Here is a 22,588-nt window from a genome sequence, read left to right as displayed (position 1 = left end):
GTAAAGTGGTTCCTGTTTGAGGTTACTGAGTATTCGAAGACGGGGACTTGAACGAAAATAAAAGGATGATTCATAGGCATTGGTACAAAAGCCTCGAAAGATCTAATCGTGGCTTCAGGTAGAAATGTATTGGAAAGATTAACGGGGAAGGTATCGACGAAGTCGTGAGCCATGGCTAATCCAGGTAAGTAGAAATAGTCCCGTGATGGCGCAATGTGTTTTGCTTGTTAACGTGTTTAGCTGTTAAACTTAGGAACATTTAGTGAGGTAATCTAGATTCAAGGTACGCTTCGTTTCATGCAGGATAAGCCCAGTCGTCTAAAACAATATTTAACGATTCAAAATTCCGAACGCCTATTTCAAGTAGAGATAAATTTAATGAAAAATACGTTTAGGTAAAAAGGCTAAGGAGTAACTACATTTTTATATGGGTTTTATGATTGTAAACTGTTACTGATCGCTGTGATGAGTCGTGAGTTTATGTCTATGATGTGGATACTCTTTGGACAGCTCTTTAACCGACCGCATGTGTTTCCCTGATCTAACACATACAAAAATAAACCGACATTGGCGTCCTTTGTAAATGTAAACGTATACTCGTCCTAGAACTTCTACGAGTATCTTTTATCCGCGTGACGAATTATGCATTGTCTCTACGTCATGACTTCGTCTGGAGTTCGTATCTGTGGAACAGGGCAAAAGAAAAACAATTAAGCTTCTGAGCTTACTTTGTTTTCGCTTGCAAAGGAAAAACGCTCTAGTGTATAGCTGTGAAGTGGAGGCAAATACTGAAACCACTTCTATTTTATGGTGAAAAATCTATTTACACTGAACCAAGTAAGTATCTTCAGTTTTACATAAATCAATTCACTTCAACGCTCGGTGGGCAGGGAGAAAGGAAGAAATTGTCGTCGATGATAAGAAAGCTTTTAGCTAAGGGAACGTCTGTATGCCTGTTCCTTAAGTAACTGTATCATAAAAAAAAAACATATACTCAAGTGCATTCATCTAAAAAACCGGGTGGTAAAACTTAGGAAAAACTTAAATATAGGGCCATTTTATGCCTAACGCCTAACCGCATGTTTAATTCAATGAGTTAACTTTCTCTAACGATTGGTTGTCTAAAAGGTTCTTATGGATGTTTCAAACATCATTATTTATACCGGTGTCTATTCTCAGCCTAGTTAGGTGACTTCTCATAAAAGGAACACCATTCCTTAATAATTGAGCGCTTTTCTATATTTATTCGCGCTACTTTTTCTTTACTAGTCTCGTACTACTAGTCGCGAGTTCAATGGTATTCGAAACAACTTAATGGTACTAATGAAAGCATGATATTCTTCATAGAAAATATATACAAAAAAAACTATCTCTTCAAAGCCCTATGAGTTCATTAGTGGTTCCAAAGCTTTGTAGTATTAATGGCAATGTACATTTATGTTAATAGTTTTATTCGGGTACTAATATAAATGTGTATCTCTATTTGATCATTTAAAAGGAAAAGTAAGCTCTTCGTACGATTCGTTCATTACGGCATTATACGACTCCCAAAGGGTGCCATCATCACAATTGCATATCCCGAATTTCTTACGTCGAGGATAAACAATAGGTACCTTAACGAGAGTTTGTTTCAAAATCCATTTTTACTGTCCAATTTAGTAAAAACTAGCAAGCTTAAAACAACGACTAGCTTGGCTTTTACAGAACAAAAACCACATAATTCTCGAATTTAGACGAAACATTAATGTGACTCCCATTGGCTCAAGGGTAACACCGCGTACGTACAGGTTTGCTTACACTTGCAGGTGATCCTAATGACGATGGTGCTTAACAAAACAATGTGATATTCGAAAGCGACCTCATGGCGTGGGGGTCGCTAATTTACTTGCCCATGGTCTTAAAACAACGTATCAATCACTAAATACAACTCGCACTGCTTTTGAACACTTAGTGCTGTGAATAGAACATTGAAACAGACGCCGAATCCTGTTTGTTTTTCTGGCAGTTTTAATTTCTCACAGGTAAGCTTTTTTATTCAAAGAGATATCACTTATTCGAACCCCATGTTACGGTGTAGCGTTCAATAAGAATAGCCTTTCGTGTATATTTGATCAAGACACACTATATGCAACATATATCAGTAACTAACGTGACACATAAGAATGTATGATAGATAGGTCACTGTGTTTTATATTTTCGCAAGATATACTAAGACGACAGTATCGAATGGCTCTTAATGAAAGAAAGTTTTTTTTAAACACAATTTAACTTATTTGACATGGATATTTACCACACTAATGTAGAGTTTTGCTTCACTTATGTTCGTGTGGTCTTTTTCACACATAAGTGCTTGCACATACATTTGCTTATGGATCACACAGCGTAAATAGTATTCTTGGGATAAACAGTAATAATCTTGTCTGCGTATCTTAGAACAGTGTAACTACTGTGAAAAATTCAGCTACATGTAATTATATATAAATTTCACAGTTTAGTAAATGCATTTTTACAGCTGAGCTGAATTGCGGCTTTAAGAGAACTTATAAGAACGCCTCTCGGCTAACCACGGTGTATTTATAACAGAATATCTGAATTGTCTATGCTACGTTTCACGTTCACGAGTAATTATCTACAGACGGTGATTGGTAAAACTGCTATACATGTATATATAGTTTTTATTTCACACAATTTCTGTGCTAACGACTTTTTAGTGTAGCAAAAAAAATACAGTTCGGAATAAGCAGTAGTATTATTGAGAGGTTTATATAAATTTTTTATAAAGGTTTATGATCATGTAAAATTTCAGAGTATTTTTAGTGAACGTCAGTGAAATCGATGAGAGCTCATTTAAATATAGGCCCACTTGTATATAGAGGCTGTGTATATAAGTGACTGGTATGGTTCAGTGACACCTCTCTTCGTTTACTACGAAAAATTTTAGGGCTATACACTGCTATCTGACCTAAGCAGCTAGTGACAGTGGTAGTACTTGATGCTCGTTGAAAATAAGCTAGAGTATGTATTATTACTATTCTACGGTTGACGCTAATGTTTCAAACAAAAAACCTAAGAGTAACAATATGGCTATTTGAATTAAAGGGAATACAGCTGAGTGAGATCATCTTTTCTACTGCACGTTTACAGATAATCGCTAACCCATTCTCTACCCAGCTTCCACGTTCGAGTCGAACTGCTCTTCCCCGAAAAAGCCGATTTCTTATTTTATCAAAAGGCGTATCTAGAACTAACGAGCCAGGTAACTCCTTCGCGTAACAAGCGAAATGTCACCGAAGGTAAGAAGGCGTAAGCGCGGCCGTACAGCACAAGATGAACATAAAGAAATGGACTGTGAGCCAGGTACATCGGCCTCGGCGGTCATCTGCAATCCCTCTACATCATCTGCCCCCCATATTCATGTAGCATCCATCAATGCATGCAAACCACCAACACCCACCGCAGCCTCTGAAAGGCCATTGAATTATATTCCACCAGCCACATTTATTGAGGAAAAAATAGCAAACATTCAGATGCCTGAAGAGGTGCAGGTATGGCTCAAGGCGACAGCAATCAAACGAAGACAAACCGATTGCGAAGATTTGTATGAAGAGAAAAGAAGGGGCGAAGAGGTTGAAGATAAACCGTTCAGTGCTACTGAAGGCAATGATATGGAGAAGGAACAAAACCAGGAAAAACAGCGGCTTTTGCAATGTAAACAGTGCTGGAAATGGTTCAATACAAAAATAGAATTAATTTGGCATCAAAATACTCATGAGATCTTGCCACGCATCTTTCCAAAATGCTCGATATGTCGAGCTGAATTTCGTAGCATGAAGGACTTTGTCGAGCACGTAAATAGGCGAAAACAAGAAAAAGAATGCGCGATGTACCGATGTTTCCCTTGCCAAAAGATGTACACCCGTACTCAGAAGATAAAGCATCAAATGGTAACCTATGGTATGAGTGCGAGGGAAAAAGGAAAATACGTAAGCTGTCATGAATGTAAGGATACATAGAAAGCAGCTAATGGGTAACAGGCCGAAAAGAAAAACGTCAGTCACGAAAGGCTAGGCATCGAGAGTGAGATCGTATATTGATACAGAAAAACATTGGCCAATAGTGCACCGGTGCCAAGTAGCCGTGTACGTAAACCAAGGCAGGAAACATTTGCCAGTTGGGATTATTTATGGACAGCGATTTATGCTTGTTTCGAGAAAAACCGTTCACGAGTAGTTATATTATTGTAATGCTGCACGATCGTATTTAGAGCAACGCCTGTGAGCGAAGATCGATGCGAAAATTTTTTACTAAATAATATAATTACGCGCCGTAAGCGCAATTCCAAGTATTAATCTTCTTCTTCTTCTTTTTTTTCACATGCACTGATATACTCAACTGCACAAATGTTGCTTACAATCATAAGAAAACATATATATATATATACATGAATAATTTGTAGAATTTTCTTCTAATTACAATTCTATTCTACGAAAGTACTGTATCCGATTTTTGAAATATAAATTACTTCTAGTCGAAGTTACGAATCGCTCCTTAGCGTACGTGTATTTTTAAACATTTAACAATGTCTACTTAGTGTTGCTTTAATTACGGCGGTACAATGTTATTTGGCGTTAGTTTGTTTGATGATGCATCAGATGCTTCATTTTACACGAAGTACAAGCATCAGCTTTCTAAAATACCGAACGGAATACAATGCTTTTCCGAGTGAATTGGTACGCAGAAGAATCCTAAATGTTGCGTTAGGTGACTTATCTACAGTTCAATTGAAGTATGGCATGTAAGATCGATAGTAGATTTCGTCAAAGCAAATAATCCAGTTAAGGTTGCTTGAACAAATCTGGCAATATAAGGCAAAGCATGCGATTCAGTACCCCCTCTAAAGCACATACTGGCATAAATATGCATGTTAAGCAAAGGCACTTCTATATATGAGATTTGAATTTGACCGCCAGCTGAATCAAAATCGATGTTCAATCATCGGCCCATAGATTCCGACCTGCCCTTTTGACCAGCTCTCCAATTTCGGCTCTATTTTTCTCGTAGATTATTGTATTATGTATTCATTTTGATTAATGAGATGGATTGATTTTTATTTCGCCAGCCGCTGTGGCTTTCCCCATTAACTCAGCCGGCTCCACCGCTACTAATTATAACTATACATGAGGAAATATTTTGTTTTCACCCGCATCTAGTTCGATAGCTACCAAACGCGTCCTCTACAATTATAACCTTTCATTTTTTAAGGCTCCCTTCACAGATAAACCCTTTTGGGACCATTCGTAAATGGTATTTAATCAGCATTTGCTTAGTCTACTCCTTGAAACCGAAACGTCTTTAGCAATAGCGTGGTTGCCGAGCCACGTTCAATAGACGTCTGCACCATGCTACGTTTACCATTCGCTCTGATGCTTTCTTCCTTTTCGCTGTCCACTGACACAGGCAAGCAAAAGGGAGGGCAGAAAACCATTCCGGATAAAGTTACCATTCTTTCCTATGACTTGGAATTAAACAACGACCAAACGTTCCGCTCTGTTCAAGCTGGTACTGAAAGGCATTACCGGCAACGGCTAGCAAAAAACATAATGATGGAGCAGCGGCAAGGGCCAAACGGTTCCATCTGACGGAACGCTATTGCCGGCCCCTCCAGTCCTGCTCTACACGCTCTACGTTTTGGTAGATGAGCGACTGTGTTTCCATGTGTCGGGCGGAGGGTAGATGTATGCATCGGCAAGTGGTGCTCATGTAGTCACGGTTAAAAGCTGAGCTATGAATTAAATAATTCGTGAGACCAACGTTTTGGGCAAACTACGAATTGACATTTCTGAACAGTGGAGGATGCCTGGTTCACCAGTGAGTAAAACAGTGACTGCTGCAATAGCGAATGACAATATTGACTGATGGACGGACGGACGGACGGACGGACGGACAAATAAACAAACAAGCAGACGGAAAGCTTTCTCGCGGGACGATCCAGTCAGCGTTCGGGCGAAGCAGTCGGACGCGCAACTGCGGAGCAGGTAAACGGGTGTTGCGTATGCAATGTTGTCGTTTACTTGTGGAAAGCGAACGGATTGTTTATGGCTTATCGTCATGTGTCGGTAGTTTGGTGCTTAATATTCATAGGTTTCCTGTATCGCTGGTATTTCGTCAGCGAACCGTTTGCTTTGGAGCCATAGCTTACCGTAATTCCATTTAGCATGTGTTCATGTAAAATTTAGCTAGTCGAGTTCGTCTTGTGGTCATCGCTTTTTGCCTCTTGCTGCTGTTGGCCGTGAGATACTGAGACACAAACAAAATCCGCTGCTGTGACAAGCCTACCGTACTACCCTGAAAAAACCTCAGCATTAGAGAACATCCATTGTTTACAATTTGTCGAAAGAAGAACTGAAGATCGACATAAAAAAATTGCCGATCGTTTAGCTTCGTGTGGGTGGGTATATTGACGTCAGTGGACTGAAACAAACAAAAAGCTACAACAAATACTTGACATATCCGAGCTTTGACATCTTCAAACTGCAGAACCTACAACATTTTTGGGAGGAAATATCCTTCCTCGACATACGAAACCTGCATTTTCCTCGCGTCTGCAACGTTTCACCGCTGTCTTTATGATAGCTACTTCTTTAAATTACTCAATGTGAGTACCCGGATAACATATTGTCGTAATATACTGTGAAAGACCACCCAGAGACTTATCACTTTTATAGCAGATGCCTGTGGATGGTTACTAAGAAGAGATCGATAGTGCGCATTTGGTCACTGTTACTATTTAAAAGAACATGATCATTTTGGCGTGAATTTATGTAAAAACGTAGGCAAATAAAGATAGGTTCGTTGAAAAGGTAGAAAAATATGAGCACTTATTTAAATAATTGGTAAAAAAATGTCCACTATCCATAAAAGTAGCAAGTAAATTATTTTTAGGTTAGATTAGGGTGCTTAACAAAGAAATTTATTTTCCGCCTATACCCTTCCTCCTCTCCCTATTTATCTTGATTTTTATGCTCTTTTCTCAGCGGGATGCATTAATACGAAAAAAGTAATATCATCACGTTTGTATAGATAGTATCTAATGCTTTCCGCCAACTACTTGTGAACTTATGCCATTTGTGACTATACGCATAATCAAAAATCTTGGGTTAAACTAGCTTTCTATTCATGCAATGTACATCTTCAACACAAAATTACGCATAAGAAACATAACATTCAAGCCGATCGGCCACCAAAAGCACCAGTAGTACACTGATGAAAACCGCGACACTGTGTCTGATCTTAATATAAATATAATACTGATATAAAAAAAAAAAAGGAAACTGTTAAAATTTGTCTATAACCTCAAACATCAGTAATGGTGATCACTAAATATTGGGCCATAGGTCCTTTAGATTGATTGTACGCTTACATTCGTATTTTGATTTTATTTATATAATCTTCTCTCGGTAGCATGTTTCAACAAAAACTTATATTAAACAAGAAGTATATTTATATATTCTTATGTTATGAAAAAGCGTGTACGTCGCGCATATAACACAAGCACGTTTCGGTGGTCGGCCTTAAGACAGCAGATCCTTAGCTGAAAACATCAGGGTTGCTAGTCTAGCCATCCGAGGCACCTCAACCGATTAACCATTTTGTCACCTTTTTTTCGATGCGACGTGATACAGAAAGCACTGTAGTCAATATTTAATTTCAATTGGGGAGTTAGGGTAATTTTAGATTGACTTTAATGTCTATGAGTGTCGAACTGTTTGCTAAAATCGTCGATCCCCAAATTCTATCCGTACCTATAGTGTTTAGATCGCTAGCGCCTAATAAATGGTAATTAGGAGCATTGTCATAATTGCAATATTTTCATCGCCTATTTAAAAACCATAAAGTCCTCGTGTCAGCAATTGATGATATAAGCTAGTAAAGTTATATTCTATTTGGCCACGTAACGATTTTCCAGTGTTGTACTGAATAAAACCGGAGTAAGAGAAATTAACTCATGATTCATTTGCATATTTAATACGTTTATTTTTTTTTATCTAAGTGAGAGTATTCAGGGCTTCGAAAAAATAACTGGCGCTCATTTGGTTTTTCGCAAAAATCCATTGCCAATCATTAAGCTGGCTCTAGATGATAAATTTTGCAATGCCATTCGTATAATTAGACGGCAGACTTCACTGGGACGAAGGCTAAGGTGCCCGATAGATAGTCGCCACAAGACAGCTATAAAGATTCTGCATGATACAGGTATTGTCTGGAGTGGCTGAAAGCAGCTGAAATAAGCTAACGGGTTCCTTTTGATAAGGTCAGTAAACGAGAGTGACTAAATTAACAGTTGCGCAAACGCAATCATAAAATCCCCTAATAGAAATCGTATAGTTTAGCGAAGCTATAAGAGCCATCCCAGTTCGTTTGTGGTGTTTCGCTGGGATAGCTGAATAAAAGAACATGCTTATTAATCATATGTAAGTTTCGGTCTACCTGAAACTATGTAGAAGATTGCTCGCTAATAGTACATGCCCTAAAACAAAATTCAATAGCGTTAGTATGTATATGGATGTTCACCTACACGAGATCAAACGTTGCGAAAATCAATTCTCGTTATAGTAAACCGCGAACAATTTCGAAAACCTGCCTATCTTCTTAACTTAGTAGAGGCTGCGCGATGAGACTTTTTTCCGTTTGTAAATTTGATCCTTTATCTTATTATTTGGTGACTATAGCACGACGGAAGTATAGAAGGCCAGTTTCTATTGTCTCGATGACAATACAGGAGATTTAAATAACCTCTACAGACGACAAACAGATTGTAATCTCTAATGGGCACTGGGCTTGACCTCTAGTAAAATAAACAGAAAGCACACCGAATTTATGATTAAATAAAATATCGAATCTACCATAATAAATGGCAATATATTTTTTAACAACTACCTGACCGAATTAAGCAGGCAAGTTCCTCAAAAGGCATTGTTGACCAATGCGGTCTCTCACGTCCATATCATCTAATGCGTACCTAAAATTAAATTTTTGTACAGGCACGTTATCGTGTGGTTGAATACATTTGTTCATTATGTCTTAACCTATAACCTGGTTTATATGTATATTTTTCTTAGCCCAGCAGTGTTTGCATAATTGAGTGGCCTTTTAGCATTGAAACAGCGAACACTTGACGGATCTGCCACTCTTATTATAGAAATTATCCGCTGAATTACAGGCGAAAGACAAAAACCATATGGATGTCGTAAATGCTACCCATACTGCATACATATATACGCTGCATTTGTCTCTTAGAAATAAGTTTAAATACCTCATTTTATAGAAACGGTTAGCTATTATATAGCAAAGAACAATAGTTTAATTAACAATTTAAATAGAAACATCCACAGCTCTAGCATAATTCCATAAACGTTTAATGCAAAAAAAAAACAAGTCAGTTCTTATCCTGTGTATAGCAGTTGTTTGGGGGGACTGGAAGGAGCCAGTTAAAAACGACTGAAATGCTTTTACTGATATCTTTACTGTTTAATTGTTTACGGAGATACACAGTGGAGCTTCGTCTGCTACTTTTCAGGTTGTCGTGGCGAAATATTCTGTACAGCATTTTACACAATTAAGACCGGCCAGCGCGTCAGCATTCCAGCCGATCATATAATATTATTGGGCGCCTTTTACTTAATTTCGTTATTTTTACTCATTCAATTGTACTTTTACATACAGTTACACTTATCGTACAGTGTATGGCTTATTGAAATGCGAGCACTATCTTTGCAGACACAGATCGTTTCTACGTTTTCCCGCTGACGCCCTTTCAGGCATAGGGCTCTGAATGATCAATGTTGAAGGACTAAGCAGAAGAAGCTGGGCTTGAAGGTCCGAGATATACGTTAGGCGATAAATATGAACATGTCCTATCATGCTTGGTCCTCTAGGTTAAGTGTAATCCTGAGAAGTCATTGAAGCGATATGAAGAAGCACTGCTGCTGAGCCTAGAAGGGATAGCCGAAAAAGAGTTCATAGCCGAATCCGCCATGAAAAAAGCTATTGCTGTTTGAGTTACGTTAGCACTTCGATAAGATGAAAACAGTACTTATTAGGAAAGAAGTTCTTAATGAAGGAGTACTCCATACACAAAAGAAATCCTAACGTCGGCTCACAATAGGCTTAACGCATTGTTGATCAATTGATTTATGCTGGCAATACCTTACATTTGTTTACAGTCAAATGATTTTAACATCATAGTGGGTGCGAATAACAACGTAAAGAGTTGACAGAATTCGACCGTGACGTCCTACCACGGTGTTACCAGAAGGTTTGGCTAATAAAAGTTACTACAAAAGAATTGTAGTTATTGTTTTAACTACTTTATATTTTTATGTGTTGTCGCTCATATTCACGTAGAATTTCTTTTCCGAATATATTCGTAATCACCGGCTATCTCATACTAACAAAAGAATCAACACAACGGAAAAAACGTCAGTCAACTTCATTTTCAGATATTTTTGGAAACGCAGATGGTCAATAAGCCTGCCTTTTTATTTTTCTACTGACATTACGATAAACAGAATACGTTTACTGAACAATTGGAACGTGCTCTTCGAAAGAGATGCACCATTCTAATACCTGCCGATGGACCGTTTGGGGTTGGCCATGAATGCAGCCTTCGTCGGTACGCTGACATATGTATAGTGATGTTGACAAATAGTAAGCAATGGACAACATCAGGATAAATTAAACAAAGTATTAGTCATTGTATAGATAAGTTGTTCGTAATACGCTAATCGAATCTTCGCTCAGTCACCATGGTCAGGCACTACAGAGTTTTGTTCCGAACGCCAATTGTTGATTCAGAGTAAAATAGGTATGAAAGATCACAATACAGCTCCCCTACTGCGAACCTGTTCAAATTAGTTTAAGTCGTATAGACACAAAATGCGTAGGCTTCATGATTTTTCGAGTTGTATTAGGTAACTCAGATCTCTGTAAGGTGACGCATTACATCGTTTCGAATATATTTTTAGGCAATTGTTAAGCCAAAATTGCATAAGCCTATTCGTTTTTACGTGTTTTTAAAAGCGCAGTTAACTGGTGTAAAGAGAGACTTTCCACTATTAGGCCAGTTTCGCCGTATAAGTATTTGTTTTAGCGAAGTTCAATTGAACTGGCGGAACTTTTAAAAACAGGAAATTGAAACTTAAACATTAAGGTATTCGACTATCAGTTGCGTTTCGGAAAGTATATTCTGCAAGGGACTGTCCGGTTATCATCACAGTTATAGGTGTAGAGCTATCACATGTGCAATTACTGTAGATATTTACTTGGATTTTTGCCTAGACCTGTTTACCTACAAATAATATATACGTTTATTAAGCCTGATTTGGTTACGTTAGCATCATTATACATTTACGCTAAATTGATAACTTATATTGGTTGATCTTTTCAACGTTATCACATTTAATTAGTTTTTGATGTACCATATAGAGCAATGTTTGTAGGATAATAATTCTTAATTGCGTTCAACTCAACTTTTTTAATCTCAACACACGGAGTAGTCCCTAATGTAATACCAATACCCTCACCGCTCCGCTTTACGGTTACAGATGTTAGCGTCACTCGATTGCGTCTAAAGCTCAACGGCTTGATGCTATGTATTTTCTCTGGGTTAGATTAGCCTAGTAAAGTCGCTTCTTTTAGGTGGTCACTTGTGGGCAACGGGAAAAAACGTGGGAAATCGTGTCTGATCTTTAGCTATCGCTTGCCGTCTGAAGAGTTGGTTTTCATCCAAGTTTGCCCTGCACTGTCTTTGAAATGCTTCGAGTAACCGCTAGTGAGTTTATCTGATGTCACGGGACTGTTACGGCTACCGACAATGCTCAGGAAAAGGATTCCTGAATTAATGTTGCTCGATTCGTAATGATTAACCTTTGGATCGAATAATTTCTTTCTCTAAACTCCTCAAACTACGCTTTTTTGACAGAAACTTCTGAATTTGGGTAATGTTTAATCAGTACGACATGTATTATAGACCTTAAAAAGGTAAACGGTAAATTAAAGAATGTATTACTGTAGTAATTTATTTATTCATCTGATTAAAATATTCCTTCATGATGCCGAATGGTAGGCGCGTATTACATGCAATTGGGCCACTTTGTATGAGATTGGCTGGAGCGCCGTTCTCGTGCCCTCATTTAGATATGCATCTTCGTGCGTAGGCATTATACGTCGAGCTAGTGCTTTAAGCTAAATTTACCACTAAGCCACTTGACGAATTACGATAATCTAATACCTAACTTCTTCTTCTTCTTCTGTCATAAACAATCGCGATATCTTCTATGCAGTTTTTAGGCCCCAGACCACTTACGTAATTAACTTAATCAATCGCTGTGATTTTTATTACAAATTTAATTCGAGTAAGATATTTGCTCTGGGTACTGTGGGACTACTTATACACCTGCCATAAATTCATTTGTAATCTACCTTAGGGAATTCGAATGTACATTAGATTGGCCTATGACGGTTCGCGAATTAATTAGTTTTTAGTCAGCAGTTTGTTTCTAAGCTAAATCTTAATTTACTGTCCTTTTTAGACTACCACATAGTACATCCCTCGCTCTTGCATACTTTGAGGCCTGCCGAAGCCTAGGCAGTGGACCAAATTCAACCGCAAATAATAGTAGACAGACCACTGGTTGAATGAAACAAAAAGCAAAAGCTCCAGCTTACTACCAGCGGCTTCCCTCACTCAAAACAAGCTGAGGTACTTACAACTGAGCTCGCCTATAATGAGGTACGTTTGTCATTAATAAGTATCATTTAAGCCTATTTCTCAATCTTTTAAGTGGAAAATATTTACACAATGTATTATGAGTTTATAATTGTGTGAATATTGTTTCGTTTCTATTTATGGAGTGGTTTAAGTCCTATCTTTTTTTTATTCTAAGATTCGTCTTAAATTTAATAGGTAGACAGGCTACCACCACATCGATCGCTTATATCTGTCGGAAGAGAATTTGTTACATTTTTGTAATTTTAGCAAAAATGACGTCGTCTTTAGCAATGATCTCCTATTGTGCAATGTAACTGTTTCAATGTAACTGTTGAGCTAACTGCAGACCAGTGTCGATGCTCAAGTTTTGATTGTAAAGATAAAATTATATTGTTGATTTTTTTACTATTGAAGGACCAATTAAAATCAGTACCTTTTGATTGTCCTATTTTGTTCGTTTTCAATAGGTTCTACAGACATATAGCATTTTTTAAATAGCGAACCGCTGCACACGGTCCCGATTCCCAAGCCGAGGCCGCTGGTAACAACAAGACACGGTCGGAGTTTTAGCTACCGAGAGTATAGCTTTTAGTGTTTTCAGGTAAATGTTAGTTGGAAATATTTTATACGTCTTACAAATGTGCCACAGGTCCATCGACAGCTCTCTGCAACGATTAACAAATACCAGTTTAATCCTCCGAAAAGCTCGCACTACTAGGCGCAATGGAACAATTATTAGGTTTTGAGAAAGGCTGCCCTATATCGAAAAAGCAAATTATTTTAATATTTTCCTTATTATTTCGAAATTGTGTAATACATTTTTGAAATTATTATTATTATTACTATTACCGTTTGAACTAATAATGGCTGCTACCTATTTATCCGTAGTCGTGGAATAATTCTATCAATATTCAACGTCTATTACTAACTTTGTTGGAATAAATAATCTATGCAGATCAAACGATGATCAAATAAGTGGATCTATGGACGATTTGATGGGCGGTCGAAGAGGTCCAGCGACGCCTTTTTCACATCAAGAGGCACGCACCTATCTGCTCAGTGTACCCGTCCTGGCCCCTGTATGTATCCCTGTAGCCCACAAGGTACCGCGGTTATTTTGCAAGAAACTTGCCAACTCAAAGGAACAGTAGTCGTTAGAAGCCATTTTTAACCATGCCAAATATGACCTATTCATCACCATCTATGTAGACTCTCGATAGAAATAAAAATAGCCCAGAAAATTAAAGTCCATCCATTTCTGCTGATAATATTACCATTTTAGCGTTGTATATGCATAAAATAGGTAAGAATAGCGCCATATAAGCCGACATTTACAAAATGTTACCATTGAGAAAAACCGCTGCCACGGGACAACGCGAAATTATACCAATGTGTTTGTCGGGAAACCCTCCATTCGGTGGCCTAATATGAAGTAGCGATAAATTGTTATTTTCTCGAAAATTATGGTGCCTGTAACCCTGCCTTGTGGGACTGTATGGTCCAGAGGTGGGGTTACATGGACCACTAACGATTTTGTATGGGGAAGGTAATTAGAGTGGTCGGACACCGCTCTTATAATCGCAGGCCACATTTCCTAAATATTTAAGCGTTTTTGTAACAAACATATATTAATACACAATTAAGCACCACAGTTAATTGGATCGCATAATTTAATGTCATTAATTCTTGCCAATTCTAACCAATGAACCTACATTCTGAAATACGAAATTTGATTGTTCTGTGAGAATAATGAATGAAAATAAGCAATGAAATTGTCCGCAAAAGGATCTCCATTTCCGAGCGCGAACGGCTGTCCTACTGGAATAATGATTCGCGATCGCTCGACGGTCCCGGTCGATTATCAGCCTAGGCCACTGAAGGAAGATTTGTTATTATCCAGCAAAAAGACATCTCTCTCTTTTGAAACCCTCTAGCAATATTTGCTATCGTAAATGATTCGTCATATAGACTTTTGCCGATCCGACTATTTTAAGGCAATGGTTATAGTTTCCACCCATCGTAGGGTAAAATTTTGTTGAGCTGTTCGAGATCGAATTCTATATTGCAGAAATACTGCTAAGTTTAGGGGGTCGTAATGGCTTATTTGAACGTTGCGGAGATGCGTAAACGCCATTCACCAAAGCTAATTTTATCGTACTTAGGTTTGTACTAATCTTGTGGTTACTCATGATTAGCGAACATGGATTCTCTAGAGAATAGCAAATGGTCGCGACAAAAGGCTCAAGATAGTATTTTGCAACTTATCCGGACGGGTTTGCTAAAATCATGGCTTCCAATGGGTACATCAAGTACGATGTTCCCTGAAGTGCATTCTGTTTTAAGTTGCGGACACAAAGGCCGGTGTTGTAATGAAGATTCCGTGTCTTTTGAGCAACTGGTTTCATTCTTTCGGGCGCTGTTCTCGAGGGTTCATCACCTAGGAAGGGACATCTCATCTACGTTAAGAGTTAATATTTCAAATAGGACTAAAATTGTATGATGCCATCAATGCTTCGAGATTCTCGAAACCAAAGTTTATTCACTTATCATCGGGTACACTATGCGTGCAAGAGACACCTTCTTGAAATGTCCCGCCAAGGAAAGCTGGGTGTGCCGTGCTGAAAAGTCATCACTGGTCGCGCGACTGTCTGGTACGTCTATGTTTAGTTTGTCGGCAAATAATTGACCACGCCTTAAACTTTTGTTCTTGCTTATTGGATAAAGTGTGCTACCAGTATGCAGTGTTTTAACATATATCAAATACATAATGCGAATGGAGACATACTGAAGCACATATTCTAGTACCTATAGGCGAGGCAACATGACCTTGGTCATCCCGTGTTCACAAGCTGCCTGCCTAATGGGAAAAAGCCTCACTCCACAATAGGCTCACGTGCTTTTTTCAGTTTCGAACTGTGCTCTTTTTTACGTTTACGCACTGTTTTGGAAGATCAAGTTTACTGCAGCACCTTCTAGAGAACGGGCCAACGAAACGTGTGATCTCGATCGCTCTTGAAGACGATAGGGTGTATAAGAAGAGATTGTTTTAAATGATCATCAGATGCATAGTATCGAGCGCTGATCAACCAGATTCAGCGTTCAAGTAATTCTGAAGCGTAACACATTTAGATATATGGCACATTTTGTTAGTAACATTGCGTAGTCTTGATGACACGCTATGAAAATAGTAGTTTCACTGTTTTGTTAAATAAGTTGGTCGAGTGAATGGGTAGCAATAGGCGCGCATGTAGGATCTCAGGAAGCATGGTATTAACACCCTTAGCGAATTGTAAATAATCGTAAACAATGGCACTCTGCTTAAAATTTAGCGCTGATCAACAGGATGGATCAATTGAGTTACATCGGCTGCACCGTTTCCCATTGATGGCGCTCTAAAAGGAGTAACCTTTTTGCACCTGCGTCCAAAAACAACTTTAAAAGCGTGCGATACCGACATAACAGTACGACACATCAGTGATGCATGACAGATACCTGCCAGTGGGCTCTACTCAGAGGCCACTTAATTCTTCTAATTTCTTTATGTAATAGGCAATCGATAACGTTTTGTTGAAATAATTCTGCCGCACTTCGCGGTGAGCCATATTGTTTTTGGAGTGATCTTTTAATATAGCTCGGCGTAATGGTTTCTAGGAAATGTAACCTGTCTTCAGTTTGGCATTGGATAGGTAGCTTTGGAACAGATGAAGCTGCGATGGGAAAGCGAATGTTTGTTCTCTATCATTCAATAAAAGTTTGATAAAAAGAGAAAAAATCCCGAACCGTTCCATAGAGTTCCCCTTCCTCCTATGTATGTAATTAATCTAAAAGGTGTCTAGCCCGACAGAACAATAAGTTTGAAATATTTGATTTCTCAGCATAGTCTCTTTGTAAATCTAGAAGACTATTTCATCGAGATTTCTACGTAACAGTTGGCGGGCGGATCGGCTTGCAAAATACGCGTTTACAAATGTACTGGCCTCGTCTATCGGTGAAAATCAGTCCTTCATCCAGATGAAATTTTCCGTCGCATATATAAAGGAAAAAATCTGGCTGCATTTCTGCCATGGCAACCACTGAGGCGTAAGCCCGTGTGCTCCCACAATAGAATGATATTTTCTTTTTTCAACACGGAGACAAACAGACATACACGGCTGCTAAGTAACAGAGCAGCATTCAACATATCTTGAACTTTTGCGAGCATTGTTTAACGCATACGCGAATATATCATCTAACGCTATTTTCATATTAAGCTTGGATCAGACTATATATTGGCGTTCATTTAATAAGTTACAGTTGTCGTTTACAGGCATTGAAAGTCATCGACGAAAAGGTTGAACATTTTAACAACAATTATCTAATTCTCCCAAATTTCATCAACGACACCGTGGACAAATTGAAAAGCATTTCGGACACAGCAATTCAGGCAAGACTGATTTTTTCGCCCACTTAGTGTCTGTTTACCATAATTTACGAACACGTTACATTGGGCTGCAGCTAGACATACGGCAGTGAACCAGTACTTTACTTTTAGTACATATTATGACCGTTTTTCATATGGGTCTATTTCAGATGATATAGATTAATATAGCATTAGATATGCGTCTATATTAAGCCGGTTAAGCTAGGTCATTATTGAATGGACGAGCAATAATATATGGATCCTCGATGAATGAAGGAAGGTAATTTATTCATTGATGGGCTTATTTTCGGTCTATTTTGAATATCTTTCAAGGAGAACGGTGTGTTCAAAAAAATAGTGTTGAATATACACTATCATTTAGATTTAACCATTTATCGTAGGATTTGATCATATATGAAAGTTTTGCAAATTGAATACGGAAAGCTCCGTAGAGAGAGTGTGCCATGTTTCAGATAAAAACAGATAAAAAAAAATATAGCTAAACAGATAAAAAAAAAGTTTAGAAATTTAAAAAGTCGAAACTACTGAAACTTCACAATATTTATATGCGCATTAATAAAGTTATTAAATGTTATTCATCCTTTATTCAACCCAGCAAATAAATAATGATTTAAATGTGTTCCCTTGATGCCTTTCATTGACCCATCTGCAATATAGGTGTTAATCTGCAATATCCCAGGTGACGAAGAGCAATTGAGCAGTTGCATTGATAACTATGTATCAGGCCTGGCACATCACAAAGTATTCGGGAGTGTGAAAAGCTTCTGTAGAAATACGGACGCCGACCTTGAGAGGTAGCATTTCGATTCTTTGTTTAATCAGTGCTTCTACAGAGTACTGCTTTGACTCCCATTTAGAAAATAGGCACACGGTAATTAATATGTTATTATAGTTTCAGAATATATAAGGTGCATACTCGCGCCGCTCTTTACAGACGCCTGGAGTTCTTACGCACCTCCCACGTCACCGCCGAGGCGTTAGGAGTTCGTGAAGAGGCTTTCTGCTGTGAACTTCCGCAAGCAATCGTTGAACTTGCTTCCCTTGACGCAAAGTACACTCCCGTAGACAAACTGTGGTGTCTAAGATCAACGTTGCGTTCCATCCAAATGGAGGTTGAGGAACATTGCCACCAGTCGGGTGTTCAAATCTACTACGGCGAAGGTTTGTTTACTATCTTATTTTTTGCTCAGGGTAAACGTTCTGGCGTAAATATTCAAATAATAGGTATTAGGTATCGGTACTGGCGCAACCGAGGGGGTTTATACACATAAATTATACGCTTAGACGAACCTAGTTTTTTTACTAAGCTCACCTAACAACTGTCAATTTAGATAATATTTTTAAAGTAAAAGTTCACGGTTGACAAACAGCCCAGTATCCAAAATACAATGCAAACACCTATCAAGTTGAAATGAAGCCAACTTTAAAAGAAATACTCAAACCTCAAGAAACCGAGGTAAGCTTCCCTTTGCCTACATACCGATTTATTTGTTATTATGTTTCTGCTTCTCGTCACTTTTTTGAAAACAGATATGCCCGTTCTGACAAATGAAATCCTAATCTTACTTGTTGTTTTGGTGATGGCACGATCAAAGCCGATGTATCTTGCCTCGAATATCTTCTACATTGATCATTTCTGTGGCGTCAAGGTAAGCCTGTTTCTGTTTCGCTGGCGCTCATATATAACGATCTTATTGGCCACTAGATATTAGCGGCAAATCACACAGATGTTGTAAGCGAACATTTGTACGAGACGTCCAGTCTATGCACCTAAAAAATGTTTGCCAAGAGCCCGTGTTGCGTTATGATTAGTAAATAAGAACAAAGGAGCTGAATCGAGCATGTCTAATCGCAGAAAATACGATCCAATATAGATCTTGTATATGCTAATTTCAGGACGATTTTTCGAGTTTTACAATATCCACCTTCAAAGCAGCATCTGAATTCGTTCGAAACTTCAACGGAAACGGTCTTGAAGAAGGATTAAGTCCTAGAATGCTTAAAAAGGAGGTAGGAATCTATGTAAACAACTCATTATTATTGAACGTTTTCAAAAGCAAGTATCTATTTAGAGAAATTGTACCTTACGGTACGGCTAATTACGGTACTATACGATGTGCGTAATAGGCTATCTCTGATGTTCGCTACACGATAAACTTTCAGTATAACTTAAAAATGTGTGCTGAAATAAAGTTTTCTTGGCTGGCCTACCTAGTTATCCCTAGCGGATCTAATGGAAGTGACGGCATCAATTAACGAGAATAGCAACAACAACAACAGCAGCAGCAGCAGCAGTGGCTCGCTAGCGGCAGAACCGAAGAATAAAGACGAAAACGATAAAAAAGGTAGCCACGTGCAGGATAGTGGCAATGGTCAACTTCTGCCCCCCCGAAAACGCTACGATGAACATTCATCACAGCGCAAGGAGCGGCAGCAGTCGCTCTCACGGCCGCATTTTCAACAGTCACTACGACAGCGAACGTCGCTTATTAGAGACAACCATCTCAGGGTTAGTAAGGTAGTATAAAATGTGCATCCATCTAGTGAACGAGGAATTGGCATCGTAAAAAGATGATTTTCAGATACAATCATAGCATATGAAATAGAACACGTTAGGTTTGAACACTGTTTATTGGGTCCATAATGGATATGTGCATGGGAAGACGTAGATAAAATGGGTAAGCACAAAAACGCTCACGTTATCATCTGTCTGACGCACTGCTTTGAACGAGCTCGCTTCAATACGTTCGGGCCACCTCATTAGCAGTGTCGGCCGTGCTTAATACCATGTTTTTGTGCTTTCTTACTATTGCTTTGTGTTGTGTATATGAACAGTCATCGCTGGACTGCGGAAGCGGAGCCGGTGCTGGTAGATCTGAAGGCGCATCGTCTTTCGGGGTCGATCGTAAACTGGAGGAAATCACTCGTTTGATTCAACAACAAACGCTGGATTTCCACTCGAAAGAAGAGGAGCATCTGAGACGTCTTGATAATAGTTACAGCAGTAAATCATCTATTGCCGGCCACTCATACGGGCTATCGCCGTCTTCATCAAGTCTCAACTCTTCATTCAATAAGTCTATTTGTTTTTCTTACGCGAGCGAGCTTTTGTAAATACTTACACAAGCAATATCGAAAATTCCACTGCTCTGGTGTGAAGAAATCTAGACTCTTACAATTAACATTGATTGATTATGAGTAAAACAAAAAAATCAAGAAAATAGAAATGACTTAAAAGATGCAATAGAATAGTCCGTAATCGTTGCTGCTCTTTCACTTGAGAGAGCTGCAACTGTTACAGACACTTCGCACCCAAATTTGTAATTTCTATTATCTTTGTCATAAACAATAAGAACAATGGTGGCTTACTGCTGATCTATTAATTAAGTTAATTGTTTTATTTTTTTAATCTCATTTTTACCCATCTGTCCGGTTTCGCGCTCTTTGTTTTGGTTTCAGGTCTATTTTTATTCTTTAAGGTAGAATACGCTTGCTTAAGTTTCCTCTGATCTGGATGCTTGCAGTGTCGCGGGACCGGGTTACGAGGCACCCAACCTCTTATTTTCACCTCTGACATCTCGAAGAAGATCGTTACGGCAACAGAGGAACTCCTAATACTAGGATAAAGTATCAGCGTTCAAGCTGATCGACATTTATTCGATAACTAAAGCCTAACTAGCTCCAGGCTCGTTTCTTGTCGTCATCTCCCCTATCAAGAGGTGAATTCCAAATCTTACGGAACCCTATTACTTATGTTTTACAGAGTTGTTACTGTGCAGCTGGCTATGCGACTGTGTGAGATCTGCAACAAAGTCCGAGTCGCAGTTAGATATTGGTTGGGTGTTAGCCTGGACGCTTATTGGGCCTAAGCAATAACTTTTCATATAACTTAATAGTGAAAGAAGAATAAAACAGAAGTGGGGCAGAATAAAAAAATAGTTACTGAAGGAAGGTAAACAAGCCAATAAACGGGATGTTTCAAAAACGATTTTGTTGTGTACTTTATTTCTGGTTAAAAAATATAAGACGCAAACACAAAAAAAAACTCCACTACTAAGCGTATTCGCAAAATTTGTCTAAATATTGAATATGCTTAGCACATATTGGATGTGTTGAACTGCGTATATCTGATTAATGATTTGTAAACATTTTAATATAGTTTACAATAGAGTTACCTTACATAAAACGTTTTATCCAGGTAAGCTTCTCCAGGTAAGAATTTATATTAGCGAAAATTCTCTTCAGCCTTTTCTTTGTCTACAGCAGGTTTTTGACTTGGACACTTCACTTGTGCCGAACCGTTGCTAATATGATACAAACAATCAGCTATAAAATAAAGTATTAACATCTTTGAGCTATCTAAACCTGTTACGAGGCAAGCAATTAGATATTCCTTATACCCAAGTTCGAGTTCGTTTAGATAGACGTCCTAGTGCGACGTGCCAGAAGTGGATGCACGCGTATCCTCTACCTATTCAACTTTTCAGCTTTATGCGTACCCTTTCAACCACAGGCTGTTTAATTACCTCTAAGGTCTGCTTGTTAGTTGGATTTAGTAAGCTGCTATACAGCAGATGAATTATTTTTGTGAAATGATAAACAATTTTTCTTGAATCGTTGGCAAGTCGTCCCGTTGTAGCTTGTATTGGCTAATTTGCTCATATATGGATTATTTCTCACTTTTTCTTTTGAAAAGGCTGAATTTAAAAAACATGAATACACAGTTAACAGCTGAGTAGAGCTTTTGCGGTCTGTTGTATGAATTACATTGATTCCTCAGCTTCAACTTAATTAACCTCAATAAGAAAATAATCGAAAATGCTTATTTACTAATAAAATAAATGTTTTAAGTATTATGTTCGGGAGTGGCGTTAGGCGTTACTTCAGATGGCTGACTTTCTAGACGGAACTAAATGTGTCCATGTCCGGTTTCAAGCCTAGGTTACCACGAGTCCCTAAATTCGAAGACAAATGCGTTACCACTGCACTTTCACGCGAACGTTTCTCCGCTGCCTTCAACTTATGAACAGAGTTTTAGCGTCAACAAAAGCTGTATTATATTGCTCAAAAACATTTAATGTCAGGTTACTTTCAACCCTGATTTTCATGCACTTAGGGCACCTAAAATTTTTCTTAAAGCTATCGAATTTGGTTTACATAACGAGAACGTTTTAAAGGTGTTGCTCATTCGGCGACGCAACCCACCTTCACAGACTATCGATCGACGCATTCCTACATTTCTTGAACACTCGGGTTTCTCGAAAAGAAATATGGACCTGCGCGCAACTTCGAAGTCGACGACTTCCTGTCAATGTTTCGTGTGAAGTTTGTGCGCCCAACCAAACTAATCAGGCCTGTTCCATCTAAGCCTGCCGAGCTGTGAAGAGAACAGCCGTGGG

The 22,588-nt window shown here is 38.5% G+C and overlaps 1 protein-coding gene across 17 annotated transcripts; it reads left to right on the top strand.

Annotated features, from left to right (window-relative positions):
• The first annotated feature begins 43 nt into the window (after positions 1–43).
• On the top strand, positions 44–21,177 carry LOC111246092 (uncharacterized). Of its 17 annotated transcripts, XM_086975287.1 has the most exons (16): positions 64–184; positions 511–837; positions 1,499–1,609; positions 1,806–2,021; positions 3,145–6,655; positions 12,591–12,790; positions 13,237–13,370; positions 13,725–13,872; positions 17,076–17,192; positions 17,847–17,983; positions 18,082–18,350; positions 18,720–18,838; positions 19,086–19,199; positions 19,405–19,707; positions 20,025–20,299; positions 20,714–21,177. In XM_086975287.1, exons 8-16 carry the CDS (start codon positions 13,753–13,755, stop codon positions 20,802–20,804), a joined length of 1,545 nt encoding a protein of 514 aa, XP_086831413.1. In that variant the 5' UTR covers positions 64–184; positions 511–837; positions 1,499–1,609; positions 1,806–2,021; positions 3,145–6,655; positions 12,591–12,790; positions 13,237–13,370; positions 13,725–13,752; the 3' UTR covers positions 20,805–21,177. The 17 variants fall into 17 exon arrangements, with proteins under 17 accessions (XP_086831434.1, XP_086831421.1, XP_086831418.1 ...); XM_086975292.1 differs by lacking the exon at positions 511–837 and having other exon boundaries at positions 47–184; XM_086975303.1 differs by lacking the exon at positions 64–184 and having other exon boundaries at positions 212–837; positions 3,145–6,035.
• The last annotated feature ends 1,411 nt before the right edge of the window (positions 21,178–22,588 follow it).

The sequence above is a fragment of the Varroa destructor genome, unplaced genomic scaffold, assembly GCF_002443255.2.
Source record: "Varroa destructor unplaced genomic scaffold, Vdes_3.0 BEIS01000001.1, whole genome shotgun sequence".
Classification (NCBI taxonomy): Eukaryota; Metazoa; Arthropoda; class Arachnida; order Mesostigmata; family Varroidae; genus Varroa; species Varroa destructor.
This window is presented reverse-complemented; position numbering and strand designations above follow the sequence as displayed.

Excerpts from the sequence above, each read along its gene's own strand:
- LOC111246092 (XM_086975308.1), top strand. The coding sequence starts at position 13,753 with ATGGACGATTTGATGGGCGGTCGAAGAGGTCCAGCGACGCCTTTTTCA. Across the intron at positions 13,873-17,075 it reads GTATCCCTGTAGCCCACAAG|GCATTGAAAGTCATCGACGA; the intron begins GTACCGCGGTTA and ends TGTCGTTTACAG. Across the intron at positions 19,708-20,024 it reads ACCATCTCAGGGTTAGTAAG|TCATCGCTGGACTGCGGAAG; the intron begins GTAGTATAAAAT and ends GTATATGAACAG.